This window comes from Diabrotica undecimpunctata, chromosome 6 (genome assembly GCF_040954645.1).
Source record: "Diabrotica undecimpunctata isolate CICGRU chromosome 6, icDiaUnde3, whole genome shotgun sequence".
NCBI classification, from domain to species: domain Eukaryota; kingdom Metazoa; phylum Arthropoda; class Insecta; order Coleoptera; family Chrysomelidae; genus Diabrotica; species Diabrotica undecimpunctata.
Window position 1 is genome coordinate 94,350,384 of NC_092808.1, and position 19,462 is coordinate 94,369,845.

Here is a 19,462-nt window from a genome sequence, read left to right on the forward strand (position 1 = left end):
GGATAATAGACATAGTATTTATCCGCTGATCACTGACTCATTGGAATCTGATGATAATATTTTAAACAATAAAATTACTTTCTAACAGGACAAGGCATCCCCACATTATCATGTACGCGTAAGACAATTATTTTTGAATAAACGTTTTCCAGGGCGCTGGATTGTCAGAAGGGATCCAATAGAGTGGATCGGACACCGGATCTTTCGCCTTTAGATTTTTTTTTGTGGGGACACCTAATATCAAAAATATACGCCACTCCGCCTGTAGATATTTCAGAGTTGCGACAAATAATTGTGACAGAATGCCCATTATTCACACCGAAGGTATTTGCAAATGTACGAAGAGGCTTTGAAAATATACTGTATTACTGTATAGAGGTCACAGGAGGTCATTTCGAACATTTAAGTGATTAATTTAATGAAATTTTATGTTTTTTGTTATTACTGATGTTCAACCAATAAATTAGCCAAAATTATCTTCAAAGTTATTTCGTAAATTAAACAGAAGTATTGTGTAGAGGAAAAAATACCTTTCAGATGGTATGCCACTCGACCACACTTGCTATTTAAAAAAAAACTGGGGGTTGATGCGTGGCAGTAGGGAGTTACATTTGAGGGCATGAATTTTGCATGAAAATTCGTCCCGCGCCCAATACAAATTGACGAGTTCTTTTTATTTTGAAAAAACTCTTGGTTTCTGACTTTATGGGGGGTCAAATTTTCGTTGTAACACACTGTATATTGTTATTAAATTTATGATAGGTACTTACTAATTCTTAAGCTAAGATGTTTTATACTAATTTTCGTAAAGAAAAAGGTTTGTTAAAATTTATATGCTTACGTTTATTCTTTTTTGTATAATAAATAAATAATATTTTCATAAAATCTTAATGCTTTTTTTGCGTTTCTTTATGCTTTTAAATCCGATCCGAACTCTAATTATAATTTTATTGTGCCTAATTATAATTATCACAATATTGTGCCTTCCTTTTTGATAGTCTCACGTACTGCCGGCCGACGCACTGTTGCAAAAGATTCGCAGAACTTTCGACAGACGGTGCGGCTAGTATGTCTCGAATTAATAGTGATGACGCGCTGATGTAGCCTCTTAAGCCTATCAGCTATTGGGACGCGCCGTGTCGGGGTTGAGGACTCCCTGCCCAGTCTGTCTTGTGCAGAGTACTGAAAGACCCCTACTTAGTTCAGTCCCTCCTTTACGCAAGCTAAGATCGGCACAGGATCAAACAGGTCTACGACTCAATTAATAGAGACAAAAATTATATCGAATATGTATAGCTTTAACATCCCCCAAAAATACATCCGACTAGTAAAAGCAACAATGGACTCATCAATAGCAACTATCAGAGTACAAAATGAGCTCACTGACGCCTTTTGGGGTTAAGAGTATACTTATGCCTTTTCTTTTTGAAGAAAAAGCCGTAGAACCTTGAAAATTTATACACAGATTCTTCCTCGTGTAAAAAATAACCTTAATGCTGAGACGAACAGGTTATTTTCTTCTCATATTTTGTTGCCTTTTTTCTTCAAAGATATATCCCAGTCTTGAAACTTAGTACATAGAATTCTCTTAGCATAAGGAAAAATCCTATTGAATTTGGGGTAAGCAGACCTTCTATTTTCATATTCTTAACCTTTTCATTTGTTTTGAACAAAAAGTCGTACAGTCCTGAAATTTGGTACATATGTTCCACTTTTTTCTTGTTTATATGTTTTCTTTTTATAGACACCAGTTGAAGATCTTCACAAGTTTGGTTGCAAGTTTGTTAGTTTTTTACCGAGTTGTTGCCAAGTGTACAAATACATGTTAATGTGGTTTTAACTTGTTAAGCTTTTGGAAGGAGAATTTTTGTAACTGAAATTCATAGATCCATAGAATTCACAGATCAGGGCTTTCATAATACTTATAAATTCGCTAAAATACTAGTTTTATTGAAAACTTGTTGGAGTTGTTAGGTGAATGCTTAGTTTCATCTAGTAATCCCGTCCTAGACAGGCCTCAGTACTCGTATTTTTATAATTTTGTTAAATGTATGTTATATTAAATTAGTTTTTAAAATAGAGCTGCGATAGATGGAGCAGATTTTGTTGCCATGAAACACTTGGAATCGGCCAGAGACAAAGTTTTAATGGGACCTGAAAGAAAATCCCGCATACCCGACGAAGAAGCGAATATGATAACGGCATACCACGAAGGAGGACATGCGATTGTAGCTTTTTATACGAAAGACAGTCATCCATTACATAAGGTAACCATTATACCCAGAGGACCTAGCCTCGGACATACTGCGTACATTCCAGAAAAGGAAAGGTATCACATAACAAAATCCCAGTTGCTAGCTATGATGGATACTATGATGGGTGGAAGGGCTGCTGAAGAACTTATTTTTGGACCAGAAAAAATTACTTCAGGTACATATTTTCTCAAATTTTTAAATTTTCTTTTGTAGTTCTTTTGTAAAATTTGAAACGAAAAATTTTAGCTTTTCTACTTTGCTACTTTTCTACACATACAACTTACGACATAACGTGGATTGCTGCTTTGGTTTGATATTGTTATGCAGTAGGATAATAATAACAAATGGTCCTAATAGACTTGTTTCCTACTCGGTGTGAATTTTTATTTCCTTACCTAAAATTGTTAGATAATATTTAAATGCTTCCTTGTTCTTTTGCTCATGTACTATAAAGTAATGATATTTTAAGTTGAGATTTCTTTAAAATCACCTTTATCCAAATTCCGTAGGAATCAAACATATTATGTCCTCAAAGTCTTAAAAAGTAATATAAAATAAAAAAGAAATATAAGCAGTTCAAGATTTATTATATCCATGTAATACATAATGTATATACATAATATTTTTTTAATGATTTAATATGTGGATATATCGACGATATATATATATATATATATATATATATATATATATATATATATATATATATATATATATATATATATATATATATATATATATATATATATATATATATATATATATATATATATATATATATATATATATATATAGTATAATTTCACTATTTGAGAGCGTGAGTCATCGTTTAAAGGCCCAGAAATGCGGAAAGCTGTTTGGAAATCCAGTGACGTACACTTACTTTTATTTTAACGTTAATTATATTTTATTTTTCAAATATTAATGTTCGAAATAGGCCACAATATATTTATTTACAAGTTTTTACTGACGTTTCGATCTCTATATCCAAAGACCGCTTTCAAAGATATAAATGATAGTTATATTTATTTTATTTGTTTATTATTATATATTTTTATAATCTTATATTGTTTATTTTTTTTTTCTATCTTTAAAAACGGAATAGTGATCGAAACGTCAATGTATTAAACATGTAAATAGATATATTGTGGCTTATGTCCAACCTTCTCCCTAAAAATACAGAATGCCACAAACAAGCAGCTATAGAAAAATAAATATATCTGCCATTTGTATGTTTGAAAACGGTCTCTTTATAGAGATCGAAACGTCCGTAAATTAAACATTTGAATAAATATATTGTGGCTTATTCCCAACATCATTTCTAAAAATACAGAACGACAAGCGAAAAGCCATAGAAAATAAAATAGTACTATCATTTGTATAATTGAAAACGGTCTCTGGATATAGAGATCGAAACGTCAATAAATAAACATATGAATAAATATTTTGTGGCTCATTCCCTACATTCCCCTAAAAATACAGAATGCCACAAACAAAAAGCTATAAAAAAGAAGTAATTTTGCAGAAAGTTTACTGATACCAACCGGCTGTCGCGGAAGTTACGCTAAAACGTCTTTTGACGTGACCCGTCCTTAAAGAGTTACACACTGAAATATTTTTAAGACAGTTTCCACACCACCCCAGAGGTATGTCTTGTGGCGCGATACTTTTTTTAAATGGGTGTTCGCCAATAAAAACAAAATAAAAATAATGTTTGATGTGTTTAAACACAAACACTATACACACTTACTATGTTCTTCTCGTTTTTTTTTTGTTTTTGGTTTTTTTATGCTGATGTTCTTATTAAACTATTAGAAAATATTATTCGCTGTCTAAACCTGAAGATGCAGTGCTGCTATCGCTGTCATTATCTTCACCACCTGGTGTAATTATAATTGGCTCTAGTAAAACTTTTATATAAGTGTCAAGTTCCCACATACGATGTTCTTCTTTAATTATGTGGCCTATACATTTAGCCCATTTCTCTGGAGTTACATGGAGGATTGCTTGAATCAAAAGTTTCTTAATTTCGTTTAATTTGAACGTTTTGTTATTGCGTGCTACTTCTCCTTTCACTTGCTCCCAGATAAGTTCAATGGGATTAAGTTCGCAATGATAAGGTGGTAGACGCAGAACTTTGACACCATAATCTTTTGCAGTTTCATCTACAGCATATTTAAGATATTCAATTTTCCTTAACCGTGCAATGTCAAGGAGGTAAATTTTGAGCATTGATTCTTCGTATGCAATCCCCTTTTCTGTAAGCCATTGTTTAATCCTCCCTTTCAATTTCTTTAATAATCACCTGTTTTTTTCGACTCAAATTGAAGAAAACCATCATCAAGAAACCCTATCACTTCCTATATGGGTGACGATTAAACGCCGTCCCTTTCCTGATGGAGCTTTTAATCCTGTATATCAGCCTTCTATAAATGCTTCGCGTTTACTTTTGGCATTTAAATCTTGCCAAACTTTTACAACTGTATGACCTTTTCCAACCTTGGTTAATCCAGGTTTCATCCAAATAACATATTTTGCGTCCAGTGCTGCGAATTTTGCGTATTTCTTCTAAATATTTTCTTCTCCGCACAATAATTTTATTTTTTTCTAATAGCATACTTTTTCTGTTGAGTTTTACATATCGAAAGTTCATTTCCCGCATGGTCCTGGTTAAGACTCTACGAGATATCTTGGGTAAGGAGTCATCGTTTTCGAGCTCTTGAGAAATATTTTTCAGTGTTGGAATTTCACTCCGAAAATAAAATGAATGAATTTTTCGACGTATAATATTCCTTGTCTCGTCATCCAAAACAATGCTTTTCCTACCTCTAGTTTTACCTTTTTCTTGCTTTTTATTTTCCGATGTATTTTTAAGTACACGATAAATACAGCTAACGGATACTTTTGTTAAACTGCTACAAATGTCGACCGCTTGGCTAACATTTAATTCCATTTTTCTGCCGACAATTCCTTCATAAACGTTTCGTATTATTACCTTCTCTTCGGACGTTAACATTTTCCGTCTCTTTTGCGGCATTTCATTTTTGGAATCAACATCAGAATTTTGCAATCTTCTCTTGGAACAACTCGGTTTTTCGTCCAACTCCAATAAAACTCAAACCAAATAATCACAGAATATAACTAAAAATGTACTATAAAACGACAAACTATAACACTCGTATTATCAATAACACGTTTTATCAATAACACAAACTTATCGCATAAAATATCCTACCCTCAGAAACGCCAATGTAAATAACCTATTGTTGATGGGCACTCGCTCGACAAAAACTAGTCTTACGGCTTTCTGTGGATCTGAATTGAAACGGAATTCCGTCGCTAATTCCAAAGTTGCCAAACGATTGAAAAATATTGTTTTAAAATATCGATTTTTATTTTATAAATTTAAATATGTAACGAAACGGAACATATAAATAAAATTTATTTCATTACAATTTTGTGCTTAATTTTTACTATTGAAAAAATCAGGTTTTTTTGTATTTTTATGACGGTAATAATCGCTGCATGGAAGAATACAGGTTTTGTATGACGATAATTACTACTTGTGAACAAGAATTGGCTACATTGTACGACAACTTCTGGTCAAGTCTACTATAGAGAAGCACAAATAAATATACAACTTTATATATTCTGTAATTTCTTATGAGGAAACGCAAATTGCAATCGAGAAAACAGGCAGTTTTCGAGGGCCGCTGTGTACATTTAAATTTGAGGATATTCCGCGTTTAAACTATGATATCACTCTTCTAAATTGAGGGTTTCTACTTATATATATATATATATATATATATATATATATATATATATATATATATATATATATATATATATATATATATATATATATTGGTACCTCGATATACGAGCGCCCTAATATATGAGTGTTTTGAGATATGAGCCGCGGAGCGAGCGATATTTTGCTTTGAGATGAGAGCAAGATTTTTTGAGATACGAGGAATCGGTTTTTATTCAAATTCATACCTCTTATTTTACTACTTCTAATTTGCTTTGTAAATTAAAAGGTAGTTTAGTGGTAATAGATCTTTACGCCCTCGGCATAAAGATCATCTTACGGTTCTGTACGTGACTATTACTTGGACCGACAAATTAAATGGTCATTGGAAGTTAAACCAACAAAAATTCGGATTCTAATACCAACTATATTGCACTCTTGATGGTGTAATTTACACTGTGTAAATTTTTATTATAGACCTCAGACTTGGCGATAATGTACGGGCGTATAGTCGCCTCGTATTTCGGTGAGACTGTGTAAAAATATATTTATCTGTAATAAAAGCAGATAATAAAAAATAAAATAAAAGTACTCTACCAGGAGTAGTTATTAACTGCAAAATTATCAATGACTGAGATGTATAATAATACAAAGTTTTAATATTCTCATCGATATTTACATTTAGATGAGCCTGGTAAAATATGTACAGTCGCTCAGATAAAGTTATCATCGATGCATTCTTTGCGTAAGATAACAATTTTTGCCTGAGCAACCGAAACCATAAAGTAGTTTATCCCAATAAATTTCGTTTCGACCATCCAGTGGTTTACAATTGGGTAGGCAGGTATAATATTTTATATTATTTTAAACTTTATTTTTAAACGAAATATTGTTTATGTGGATGAAACCTGGTATGGTATTCATGACACCGTGAAAAAAGTTGGACGAATAATAACAAAAAGTGTTCTAATTCATTACCGCCCAATAAAGGACAGAATTATAATTTTACACTGCGGTGTAGAAACTGGATGCATCGACGATTTATTATTAATATCTGTAAAAAAAATAAAGACGTGAATCTAGATTATCATGAGGATATGAAGGGTTCAATTTGTGAATCATGGTTTGAAAAATCTATATATATATATATATATATATATACATATATATCGCACAAGAAGTTCGAGCGTCAATTATAATGCTTTCAGCTATCAATATGATGGAAATGAAGTATAAAAAAAGTTCAACTCAGGAACCGTAGATGTAGACGTTAAATGTTTTTTTTGAAGAAAAAAACAGAAGTTAGTTTTTATAAAACTCACTTCTGCAGCTGAAGAGCCAGCGGAACCCTCTAATCAATTGGAATATCTTTACAAAGCCGTGTAGTAAAATGTAAGCGACATTTTCAATACCTCTCTGATGATACCATCCAAACATATGCTGAAACATGTTTATGAAGAATTGTGTTCTAAATTGTCTAAATCAGAAGCAATTGTAGAAACATGTTTATCAGAGTGTCCAAAGCAATCTGCTACAAGACTATAGGACAAACATCTTACCTACATGACAGGACAGAGAATTATAATTTTACACTGCGGTGGAGAAAATAGATGGATCGATGATGTATTATTAATACCTAGAAAAAAATATTAAAGGAACCTCTTCTTCCGAGATTACCTAAATATAGTGTGATTATCATGGACAACGTATCATATTATTCAAGATTAATGAGAAAATTCCAAATATTACTTGAAACAAATTACAAATTCAAGAATTTGTTTGAGAAAGATTTGTACTTTGAGGCATCATATAGTAAAAAGGAATTGTTGGAGGTTGTTGACAGTAGACAGTACCAGAAGGAATATGTTGTTGATAACTGTACTCGCAGTAATGGGCATACCGTGCTTGGTATGCCCAGTATTACAATTACTTCCTCCTTACTATTGTAAATTGAACCCAATAGAGTTAATATGGACACAACTTAAAGGTAATAGAAGAAGAAGAAACGTGGCTCCTAAATTTTTGTCTACTGCTCTCCAGTTAATTAGAAGAGAAGTCACAAAGATCACAGCAACCAACTGGAAAAGTGTAATCAAACATGTAATCGCAGTGGAAAATGACTATGTTAAATATTTACCAGCATTAACCAAATGAACTATAAATATAGAAGATACAACTGATACTAGTGATAACAGTGATTATGAGTAGATTATTAAGTTCTTATTTCCAACTAGGTGTTAGTTGAAACCTTTATTTTTATTGTAATTGTACAAATTCTCGTTTTGCTTATATATCTTTGAAAATAGAGTACAAATACACTTCATGATAGAACAAAAACATACAACATAATTTAATTTAAAATAATCAAAGTACAGGTTAGGTTATTATAAAATACCTGCTAGATATATAAAAAAGATGTTCATAAAAGTTTTAGACCTATTACCCATTTTTAAATTATTGAGATACTAAGTCTTCTCTCACACGGTGTCAAACCAAAGTTGTTAATAGAATACGCTGTATATAATTTAAAAAATTAATTCTTTATTTTTTTTATTACAATAACTAAGTTATCAAGGATAAAATGTGATCATAAGTTTTAAAACTTATGAGCAGTTGTGTTATTAAAACGTTTGTATACTAAAATACTTGTACATAAAAAATGTATTTAATTGTATGTGATAATTACTTTTATTAACAATTTTTTATAGGTATTGTTATTTTACAATAAGTTCTATTTAGCCGAGTCGATTAGTGTAATCACTTCCTAGATATATCACAGAAGTTAACAACACCAATATTTTTTATTTAAACTTTATAGAAAATGAAACTTTTTCTTAAATAAAAATAAAAACTTTTATTTAATTAAAAATTAGATATCTACGCTACTGTTCAATAAAGTAGTGGTAACTCTAACAGTGTTGCCATTTTAGTAGTATTTTACTCCTCTGGTTCCTATAAATTTTCTCACGAAATTACGTGTCGACTATACCACATCAATGATATGCACTGTACATAAACGGAAGGAGGTAATAAATGGTATAATGCCAGCTAAGGGCGTTAAAATAATTTCTAAGCCCCGGACTTCTCTTCATGAAAAGATGGAGAAATTATTAATGGTATGGGTGACAGAGAAGGATGTGCGTTCCTTCAAGGAGGAACCTTAACACAAAGCATCATGTGAGACGGCACGAGTGATTTACGAAGATTTGCTGAAGTAGATCCCACACAATTCCACAAATGATGAATCGGAAGACTCGTTTAAAGCTAGTCGGGGCTGGTTTGACAACTTTGGAAAAAGGATATATATATATATATATATATATATATATATATATATATATATATATATATAAGTGCACTCGTAAGTGAATGGAATATTTTCAGTCAATTTGGAGATAAAAAAGACAAGAGTTAAGCTACTTAAATTGCTGATATCAATTCTCTTATTTAATGCATTATGTTGTTTCAAAATATGATACATAAACTGTCTCTTAGGTTAAGGTTACATTCTCTACAGAGAATTTTCAGGCAGAGAATTATAACATCATCAAAATTCACAGTATGTTTGGTGTTGATTGCATGTTGTGCAAGGGCAAAGGTATGTTTAGAAAGTTTAATGTCACTACGATGTAAAGTAAGGCGTCCTTTAAGGGAACGGCCCGTCTGATCAATATAACATGCATCACATTCAGAACAGAGTATGTGATAGACTACATTCACTTGTTCCAAAAAGGAAAGAGTTGTTTTAATTTTAGAAAACAAGTTCCTGACAGTCTTAGCATTATTGATAGCAATCTTAACCGGGATATTGTTCTGTTTGTATAATTTAATAAGCTTTTCAGTAACATATGCGAAATAGGGTAGTGAAGAGTAATGGGTGGTGGAAGTTGCAATGTTAGGAGGAAGTAGAGTACTGTTGTTCATAATATTATTAGAAATCATCCTTAGTTGATCACCATCAGGTAAATCATCAATAGAAGACCCAAAACTTGTTGAAAAAAGGTATTTATTTATGAGAGAAGTAGGGTAAGAATTGTCAGATAGTATACTTCTGAGTAACAAAAGAGAATCCCTTTTGTTATCAGGATGTGTTAACCTATGTAGCCTACAGCTGAGTGCTTTTATAAGATTTATTTTGTATTTGAACGGATGGCAAGAATGACAGTTAAGAAACCTATTACTAGCCATAGGTTTCCTGTTACACTAACTACAAGTTGGTACAGTGGGCGAAACGCCTTCATTAAATAGATAAAGTAGCACAACTCTTGTCTTTTTTATCTCCAAATTTACCGAAAACATCCCATTCACTTACAAGTGCACTTTTTTATATTAAATTAGACGGTCATATTCCTTAAAGATATATATATATATATATATATATATATATATATATATATATATATATATATATATATATATATATATATATATATAAGGGTGTCCTCCTCCTCTATCCTTTATCCTTCTTGTAAGGATGTGGTGACGTTATGATATTTGACGAATGGTTGCTATCCATTATTATCTCTCCTGGGCGCGGTGTGCTGTCTCAGGCAGAGAGTAACCGGTTGAGGGTGTAAAATCTTCTAAAGATGTGTGTTGGATTCAGAGTAAAGGTAGATGCCCGAATGCAATTCCTCTCTTGGAAGTCGTAAATTAATCAAAGAATACTCAAGATGGGGATTGGACGTCAATATGAAGAAAACGAAGTTCATAAAGAGCGATTCGATGTCTTACTAATATTTTGTCTTAAATTACAGTTAGAAGATTACTACGGATATCCAGAACAAAAAAGATATTAATAATCGTATGTGAATTGAACAATTGGAATAGGAATGAAAAATATAGAAAACAGTTGGTCTGGTTTGGAGACGTAAATCGAATGAATGAGGGGAAGCTCCCAAAACAATATCTGGAATGGCAACCTTCTAAACATAGAAAGCGAGAATAAATGGAAACTAGTTGGACAGCTGGCATCCGCATAATGATAAACCCAAGAGACCCCAGGGACGACCTGTGGCAGAATATAATGGAATGGAATTTGGGAATCATTCAGCGTCGGAAGACGTTCTAAAGGGGGTTGAGGTTAATTGGGTATACAGCTGATTGAAAGCCAAGTGTACTCTGTTCAATAGTTCATTATATTTCGCCAACAGACTTCACTTGACTTTCAATCAGCTGTATACCCAATTAACCTCAACCCCCTTTTCACCAACCTATCTATATATATATATATATATATATATATATATATATATATATATATATATATATATATATATATATATATATATATATATATATACACTTCTCCAAGAAATTAACGCACCACTTTGAAATATTAAAATATTTTATTAGCGTTAATAAAAATTTCCATTGTAATATTATATTTTGCAAGCTCCTTTTATATGCTATTCGTACACTCTATATTTATTGACTTTGTTTTATCGATATAGTTTTTTTTGCAACAAAACAAAAAGGAGCAAAAAATGTACTAATTCTATAAATATACTAATTTCCAAGTGTTCAACGAATTTTATTCGGCTACTGTTTAATTGTTGATTATTGTTAATTGTGTTTATTAGGGATCGTCAATCACGTAATTTAACCCAAGATGAATGTGCCCAGGCAGTGATACTGTCGGAAGAAGGTTGAAGTTACCGGAGAATTGGTTGTCGGTTTAATGTGTCCCACATATCCGTCTCACGGGTGTTGGAAAGATTCCTCGAAACAGAGGATCCTACCCTCAGACCAGGGCAAGGACGAAACCGGGTAACTACCCCTATTCAAGATCGATTTTTAAGAATTTCTGCTCTTCGACAACGTTTTGTAACACATCGAAGTCTACAAATTCAGCTTCGAGACGTGCATGCTATACAAATTAGTACTGAAACTGTTCGCCAGCCACTTAGGGAATACAAATTAACACCTAGGATTGCCGTCCGGGGTCCTCTACTAACTGCAGAGCATCGAAGGGGGAGACTACATTTTGCCAGAGAACACGTTAATTGGTTAGAGGCTGACTGGGAACGAGTGCTATTTACTGATGAATCCCGATTTTGTTTGTACAATAACAACAGACGTGTTCGTGTGTTGCGACCACCCATCGAACGATATGCTCAGTGTAACTTCTCACACACCAGATTTTTGGTGGAGGATCCGGTATGGTGTGGGGTGGTATTTTTTTGACTGCACCTACGGACCTAGTGGTCATAGAAAATGAAACTGTTACAGCTGAAACGTACATATTGGAGATCCTGGAGCAATATGTATTACCATTCGCTCCTTATGTCGGTGAAAATTTCTTACTAATGCAAGATAATGCCAGCCCTCACGCTGCACATATCGTCAGAAATTATCTAGAAGAGGTAGAAATTAATACTATGGAATGGCCAGCACATAATCCGGATTTAAATCCGATTTAAAATCTCTGGGATATCCTTGGTAGGCGATTAAGAGCGACACCGATCCAACCAAACAACTTACAGGAAGTGGGACAGAGGCTGATCCAGATTTGGAGAGAACTAGACCAAAATGAAATACGGCAATTAATTTTAAGTATAGGCCAACGATGTGAGGCTGTTATACGTACTAGAGGTGGAAACACTCGTTATTAAGACTTTTTTCATATTTTAGTTTACTTTTGTTATCATTATTTTTTTAGAATTTTCCTTTTTATTTTTTTTTTCTCCTGTACTTCAACATGTTCTGATGATTAGACAAATTGTTATAATTACTAATAAAATGTAGAGTAAATCTGGTGAAGTTTTATGTTTTATTCTTTGCCTGTTTACAAATAAAATTGAATTATTGAAGTGGTGCGTTAATTTCTTGGAGAAATGTATATATATATATATATATATATATATATATATATATATATATATATATATATATATATATATATATATAGACTCCCTTTATAACGAGAACTGAAATGGCAGACTAATTACCTCGGTATAAGCCGATTTCGTTATATCAGACAACAATAATACTGCGCATACATTTGAATATGTAGTTTTCTAAAACATTAACTTCCTATAGTGAAGCCATTCGGAATAATATAAGATGCTAAATATTGTTTGAATGGCGTTTTTGAAAAAAAAGTTGTTTACTTTTATTGTAGCGTATTTTCAAGGATAACATAAACTATTGCTTCTGCAATTGGAAGAAGTCTGTCATTTTTACTGCTTTAAATTGTCCAGTATCTAGATATCATATTTTCTAAAGATGTGAAACATTATTTGTATTTATTGTAAAGAAGTTTATTGCGGGTGGCAGCTAAAAAGGGTATTTATTTATAGCCACGGCCGGGCCAAAAACGTAAAAAAACACGTTTTTTGATTTTATTTTCTCTCTTTTTAACTAAATGTATGGTTTTATCGTCGTTATAACCAAAATGTATTAATAAGAAAAGTACTTGTTGACTCGTTTGGAAAAAATAAAACTGTTTGGATGGGTTGGAGTCAATAAAAGGGGCTCTTAGAAAATTATTTTTGAATTACTCGAGCTTTCAATTATTGTGTTTACAATTATTTTCATCTAATAAAGTGGAACGAATAATAATAATAATGTAAATAATAATGTAAAAAAGTAGTAACTCACCAAATAAAAGTTAGGATTGCTATTGAATTTGCTGCAGAACGGATATATGCAGACAGTCCTTCTCAATTAGAGTATAATACTACATACTATTTATTATCTTCAAGAACAGTATGTTTTCACGACTAGTATTTTGTACGAAACCCAGAAACTAAGATATCGTATTAAAAAAACTGTTAGCTAACTTTTAAAATAACCAGTATATAGAGATTTTAACATTGAATACCAAACAAGTTAAAAATTGTATATATTAAACAATTACAAATATAATAAGTCACCCATAAACATAGTATGAACCGTGTTCTGCTTTATTTAAACCGTAATCATTTAGTTTCTCGTCAGTTTTAAGTATATATGTTAGATATCTTTAATTTATTTCTTGTAATCTCAATTTTTTTAGGCGCAAGTTCAGATTTGAAACAAGCGACATCTATTGCTACGCATATGGTGAAAGATTGGGGAATGTCAGAGAAAATTGGTCTTCGCACTATGGTTGATAATTCAAAGAGCTTCCAACCGGAAACATTAGGTCCCTCAACCAATGAAATGGTACGTGAAAAAATATTTTTGTGTTATTCTTGTAATAATACATGTAACAATAGATTCATCTTTCAACTACTTTTTTTTATCTTTAACTGCACTAGGTATTACTATTTTATTTTATATTTCAAACAGTAGTTGGAAGACGAATAACAAAATAAACTTGATAAATTACATGCTGATTCTATTGTAAGACTTTCAGATTCTAATTTTTTATGATGCTATCTAGTTCCTTGTTGTGGTTATTATTTTTTTAGGTTTACCTATAGCATTTAAAGTATAACGTGACTACATGGAAAAGAAAATGCGAAGATATGGGAGTACCGGTACGGAACGAATACCTACATACGTTAAGCTTTGCAGACGATCAAGTAGTGATTGCACAAGACCAAGACGACCTCAGCTACAAGATGAAGAAACTACAAGAAGAATATACCAAGGCTGGCCTAAATATTAACCTCGCGAAAACAGAGTACCTATCTACAAGTGAAGAAGACATGGAAGATCTACAGATTGATGACAACGTAACAATCAAAGGAAAGAATAAATTCAAATACTTGGGGTTTATAATCACGAAAAAGGCAACAACAGAGGAAGAAATTACACAAAGATTAGGACAAACAAGAACAGCAATTCGACAACTTAACTCAGTATGGTGGGATAGACACCTAAATATGAAGACAAAAACACAGATTTATAAAACATTAGTGCGAAGTATTATGACATATGGGGCTGAAAATTGGATCATAAACAAGAAAAACAGCAGTAAGATAGTAGCAACAGAGATGGAATGCCTGCGAAGATGCTGCAGAGTAACAAGAATGGATAGGAGAAGTAAAGACGAAATAAAGCAAAGAACATCAATAGAAACAGACACACTAACATATATAGAACAAAAAAGACTAAAGTGGTATGGACATGTAAGAAGAACTAGCGACAGCAGATGGATAAAGAGAATAGCCGAATGGAGCCCCATAGGAAGGAGGAAAAGAAGACGATCCCGAAAATCCTGGAAGAACGAAGTAGACGACACCATGAGTAAGAATGGGACAACAGAGAGAGACAACTGAATATATATATATATATATATATATATATATATATATATATATATATATATATATATATATATATATATATATATATATATTAAAGTACAATACATGTTGAGAATATGCTACTTTAATTTATTTTGAAAAGTATGAGTGTCAGAGAACCCAAGGTATCTCTATGAGTTTATTAATTAATTAAAGTTATCAAGCCCTATGTGAGCTGTTATGCTGGAATATTTTCTACAAATTTTATGATGCATTTGGATGTCTAGAAGTGAAGACATTCGAAGAAAATTTAAAGTACAGTATATAAATGAGTGGACACTAAACAGAAAAAAGAATGGAATAACCACACAAGTAGAATGGGGAGACCCGTATGGTCTAAAGAGCAAGATATAAACCACCAAACGAGTAACGACGACCGCGCAAAAGACGGAGTGGCAACCTTCCGTAAAGGTATCAATCCGCCAATTAACAAGTAGAATTGCTTATAATGCCAAAGAAGAAGAAGAAAATCTGGATGTCGCGACCAGTACCGGTCTTATAGAAATGTTCACTAAGTCCCAACTGTTTGATATTCTCTATTAGGCTATTTGGAATTACACCAGTAGTTTAGATACCAGAGCTATCGTCTGGGCATTTGTGTCCGTCGTCTCCTTATTTGTCTATTAAGATCTCTATAAATAGAGATTTTTGTAAGATGTTTGATGGGTTTTTGGGTTTTAAATTATAAAAATGTACGACTAGATTTTTTTGAGTTTTGCAGTTCCTAAATTTATAGGTAGATTGCCTAGGTTATAGGTTATATCCTTTATTTCGGCTTTGTATGTCTGATTGTGATGAACCTGGTAAAATATAAGTTTTCCGTTCATCTGTTGTCTGTTTCGCATAAATACTTCGGTAAGAATTTCTTTTGGTAATTCCTTTGCTTTTTTTTATAACTTTTGCTTTATTTTATTTTTCATTTTTCGTTAAAACTAGAACACAGTAATTTCATTTTATCTTTGTGATTAGCAATATAATTGTTAATTAATTGTTGCTCTAGGTCAATGTTGAATGGAGAGTTGTTTTCTAAATGTCCCTAGTAAATGTCCTTAGTTGTTTTCTAAACTAAGTCATAGGGTTTCATTTTTGTTACTGAATGAATATTACTGTTGTATGTCAATAAGGTATAATTTACTTTTTGTTGTATTGGAATTGTTTAGCAACCTGATATGATCTATAATAGTTGAATGAAATATTTCTACTACACCATTTGATTCTGGATGCTGGGAAGAGATAAAGTGAATTTATATCTTGTGTAATGCTAATAAGTCTTTAATGACTAATGATTTTTTTAGTTCTGTACTATTGTCTGAAATGATTTGAAATACAAATATGAATGAAGTATCGAATCAAAGCCTTAGCTAGGTGATATCTTGGGCAGACTTAAGTTGTTGTGATATATTTGGAGAAAGAATCGACTACCGTTAGAAATTTGGTGTTTTCAAGAGTTATAAAATCTAAATATAAAATCTGAAATGGCTTAATTGCTGTAGGAGTAATGCTAAATGTTGGCTTTATCGGATTTCTATCGTATTTCGTTATTATGCATATTTTGCATTCGTTAAATAAGTTTGTATAGAAGCTCTTTAATTGGGCCAATAATATAATGATTTAATTCAGTTATCCGTTTCATTTAATCCTCTATGATTTTGCTTGCCTTTATGATAGTTTTGAATTATTTCTTCAATTTCGTTTATGAGAGCATCGATAAGTTTTTTGGTGCAATTGATAAATAATATTTGTGAATTTTGGAACAACACTTAATTTCTCATATAGTGAGTCCTCAAAATAAAGGTGATATTTTACTTTGAGTATGGTATATTATTTAATAAAATCAATTATATCACGCTCAAAATTATTTTTTGAGAACTGGACGAGAGTTCTTCGTCTTTTATATAATTCATTCTAGTTCTTCTATAATTTGATTATTATAGGAGTAATAGGATTAAAATTGAAAAATTTGGTTAATTCCCGTGTTTACAAGGTTTTCGGAAATAGGAATTAAAGGAGTAGGATTTTCTATATTGGTATGTATCGTCTCACCGTTTTATATATACATCTCAAAATATTATCCATACGCCTTTGGAACGTTACTGGGGCGTTATGGAGTCCTAAAGGCATTCGCAAAAATTTATAGTGACCATTTTATGTATTGAATGTAGTTTTTTAATGTCGCTTTCAGCCATCTCGATTTGATGAAATCCAGAAGCGACATCAGGTGTCGTGAAGTATTGATACTATCCAAGTTTATTCGATCTTCTTTAAGTGTCATCTCCGCGAAAAAAAGGTCGGCAATCATCATAGGTATTCGGATTTTAGAGACAGTTGCTCTGAAAGGTTCATTTGATGTACATCCGTATCATTCTCTCAGGTAACCCATAATATTCTACGTCTCCCTATGCTTCTCTTTCCTTGGATGCATCAGTTGGAGAAAGTTGTATCTCTTTCCACGTGTAATATGTTCGAGATATTTCAATTTTCTTGTTTTGATTGTATTTAAAATTTTCATTTCTTAATTCATCCTTCTCATAACCTTTTTGGTGACGTGTTCTGTCCACGATATTTTCAGAAATCTTCTATATAACCACAACTCCAGTGGTTTCATATTTTCAGAATTCTTCTATATACGCAAAACTTCGATGATTCCAGTTTTTTCCAGCCAAGTTTTCGATTCTTAAGTTAAAGTTGCCCGTAACAAATACTTGATCTTTATTAGATATTTTTTCTAACATGCGTTGTAGGGTGTCACAAAATCTGTGTCTTCTTTCGGATTGCTTGCGTCCAGTAGATTTATACTTTAGTGTATTGTTTAATTAGCCAGTTCCATTGTTATATGTATGATATTGTGAAGTTCTGTGATAATAATCGAGACTTCTTTAACAGTAGACTTCGTAAAAAGTATGACTATAATGTTAACAGTTATGCTTCGTTTCTTCGATCCATTCAGCATTGGTATTAAGAGTAGCTGGCGTTAAAAGTTGATTTCTTCAAAATACCTGAATTTCTTCATGGTTTGGGTAAAATTTATTGGCGACTGTATGGAAGGAGGAAGCTTTAAACTGAGTAGAACTATCGGGTGTGTCATAAACAAATCTATAGTTAATGACTTAACTGCAGCTTCTATGTTTACTTGCTGGTGTTGTTATCTAGCTGATTGTATGACAGGGTTCCGCCTCCTTAATATTCTGTCACCGATGTTATATATTTGCTCTATTGTTTTTGTCTTTTAATAATACAAAATAAATCTGATTTTCACTGATCATTAGTTTATAGTTAAAATATGTGATGTGAGCGTATAATATGTTTTAATTAACTTTTCAGGTTGACAGTGAGATCCGTAGGATTTTATCAGAAAGTTACGAAAGAGCTAGACAAATTCTAAAGGTTCATTCGAAAGAACACAAAGCACTAGCCGAAGCTTTGTTGAAATACGAAACGTTAGACGCAGAAGATATAAAAGCGATTATGTCAGAGAAGGGAGGTGGTGGGGACAAGAAAAAAGTCTAGTTTTAATAGGATACTTTTGTTGTTGCAGTACCGCATTTTATTTTATTTTAAAGAGACACAACAACTAAGGTATTTTAGAAAATTTGTAATTTCTGTATATATGTTTTCGCTAATTTAGCAAACACGGAATACCAAATCCACCGGTTTGGTGTATAACACTTAATTTAATTTTGTTAAACTTTAATTTCCTTTTGATAGGAAATATAGATTGCGTAATAAAAAAATGTTACATGATTATTTGTGTTTTATTTTTTCTTTGATAATTTCTTTCGCAAGGAAATCAAATTGTTTGGTAACATATCTTAAATAAAACAGGGCGAGCGACGCTCCTCTGAAAACTACCAAAAATTTTGGAAAGGCATTAGCAATTACATGTACCTTAGTGTATATCGATGGATAGATAATATAGACAAAGGGATATGAATAGAAGTGCTGGGGCATGGTTAGGTTATGAAAATATATTTAGAAATGTCTTACATATATCAAATGAAAACACACGCAAAACCGAAAAGAAAGTCAACAAAAGACTGGTGAAGTTAAATTCTTTGTATTTTATAATGGATTAAGTGGGGCTTTTTTACACTCTTTTTCTGAAAAACCCTATAAAAAAACATAGAGATCAAAGTCAACTAATAAACTCTACACTTGATAAAGGAGTAATATGATATAACAATTCTCTGTTGATGTAATAAAAAGAGTGAAACATCTCA

At 32.0% G+C, this 19,462-nt stretch overlaps 1 protein-coding gene across 1 annotated transcript in view; it reads left to right on the forward strand.

Annotated features, from left to right (window-relative positions):
• Nucleotides 1-18,987, forward strand: part of YME1L (ATP-dependent zinc metalloprotease YME1L) — a 37,857-nt gene extending 18,870 nt beyond the window's left edge. The window contains exons 7-9 of the mRNA XM_072534906.1: nt 2,081-2,430; nt 14,009-14,157; nt 18,567-18,987. Of these exons, the coding sequence (XP_072391007.1) occupies nt 2,081-2,430; nt 14,009-14,157; nt 18,567-18,752 (685 nt within the window). The 3' untranslated portion in view covers nt 18,753-18,987. The remainder of the gene's footprint in view (nt 1-2,080; nt 2,431-14,008; nt 14,158-18,566) is intronic.
• The last annotated feature ends 475 nt before the right edge of the window (nt 18,988-19,462 follow it).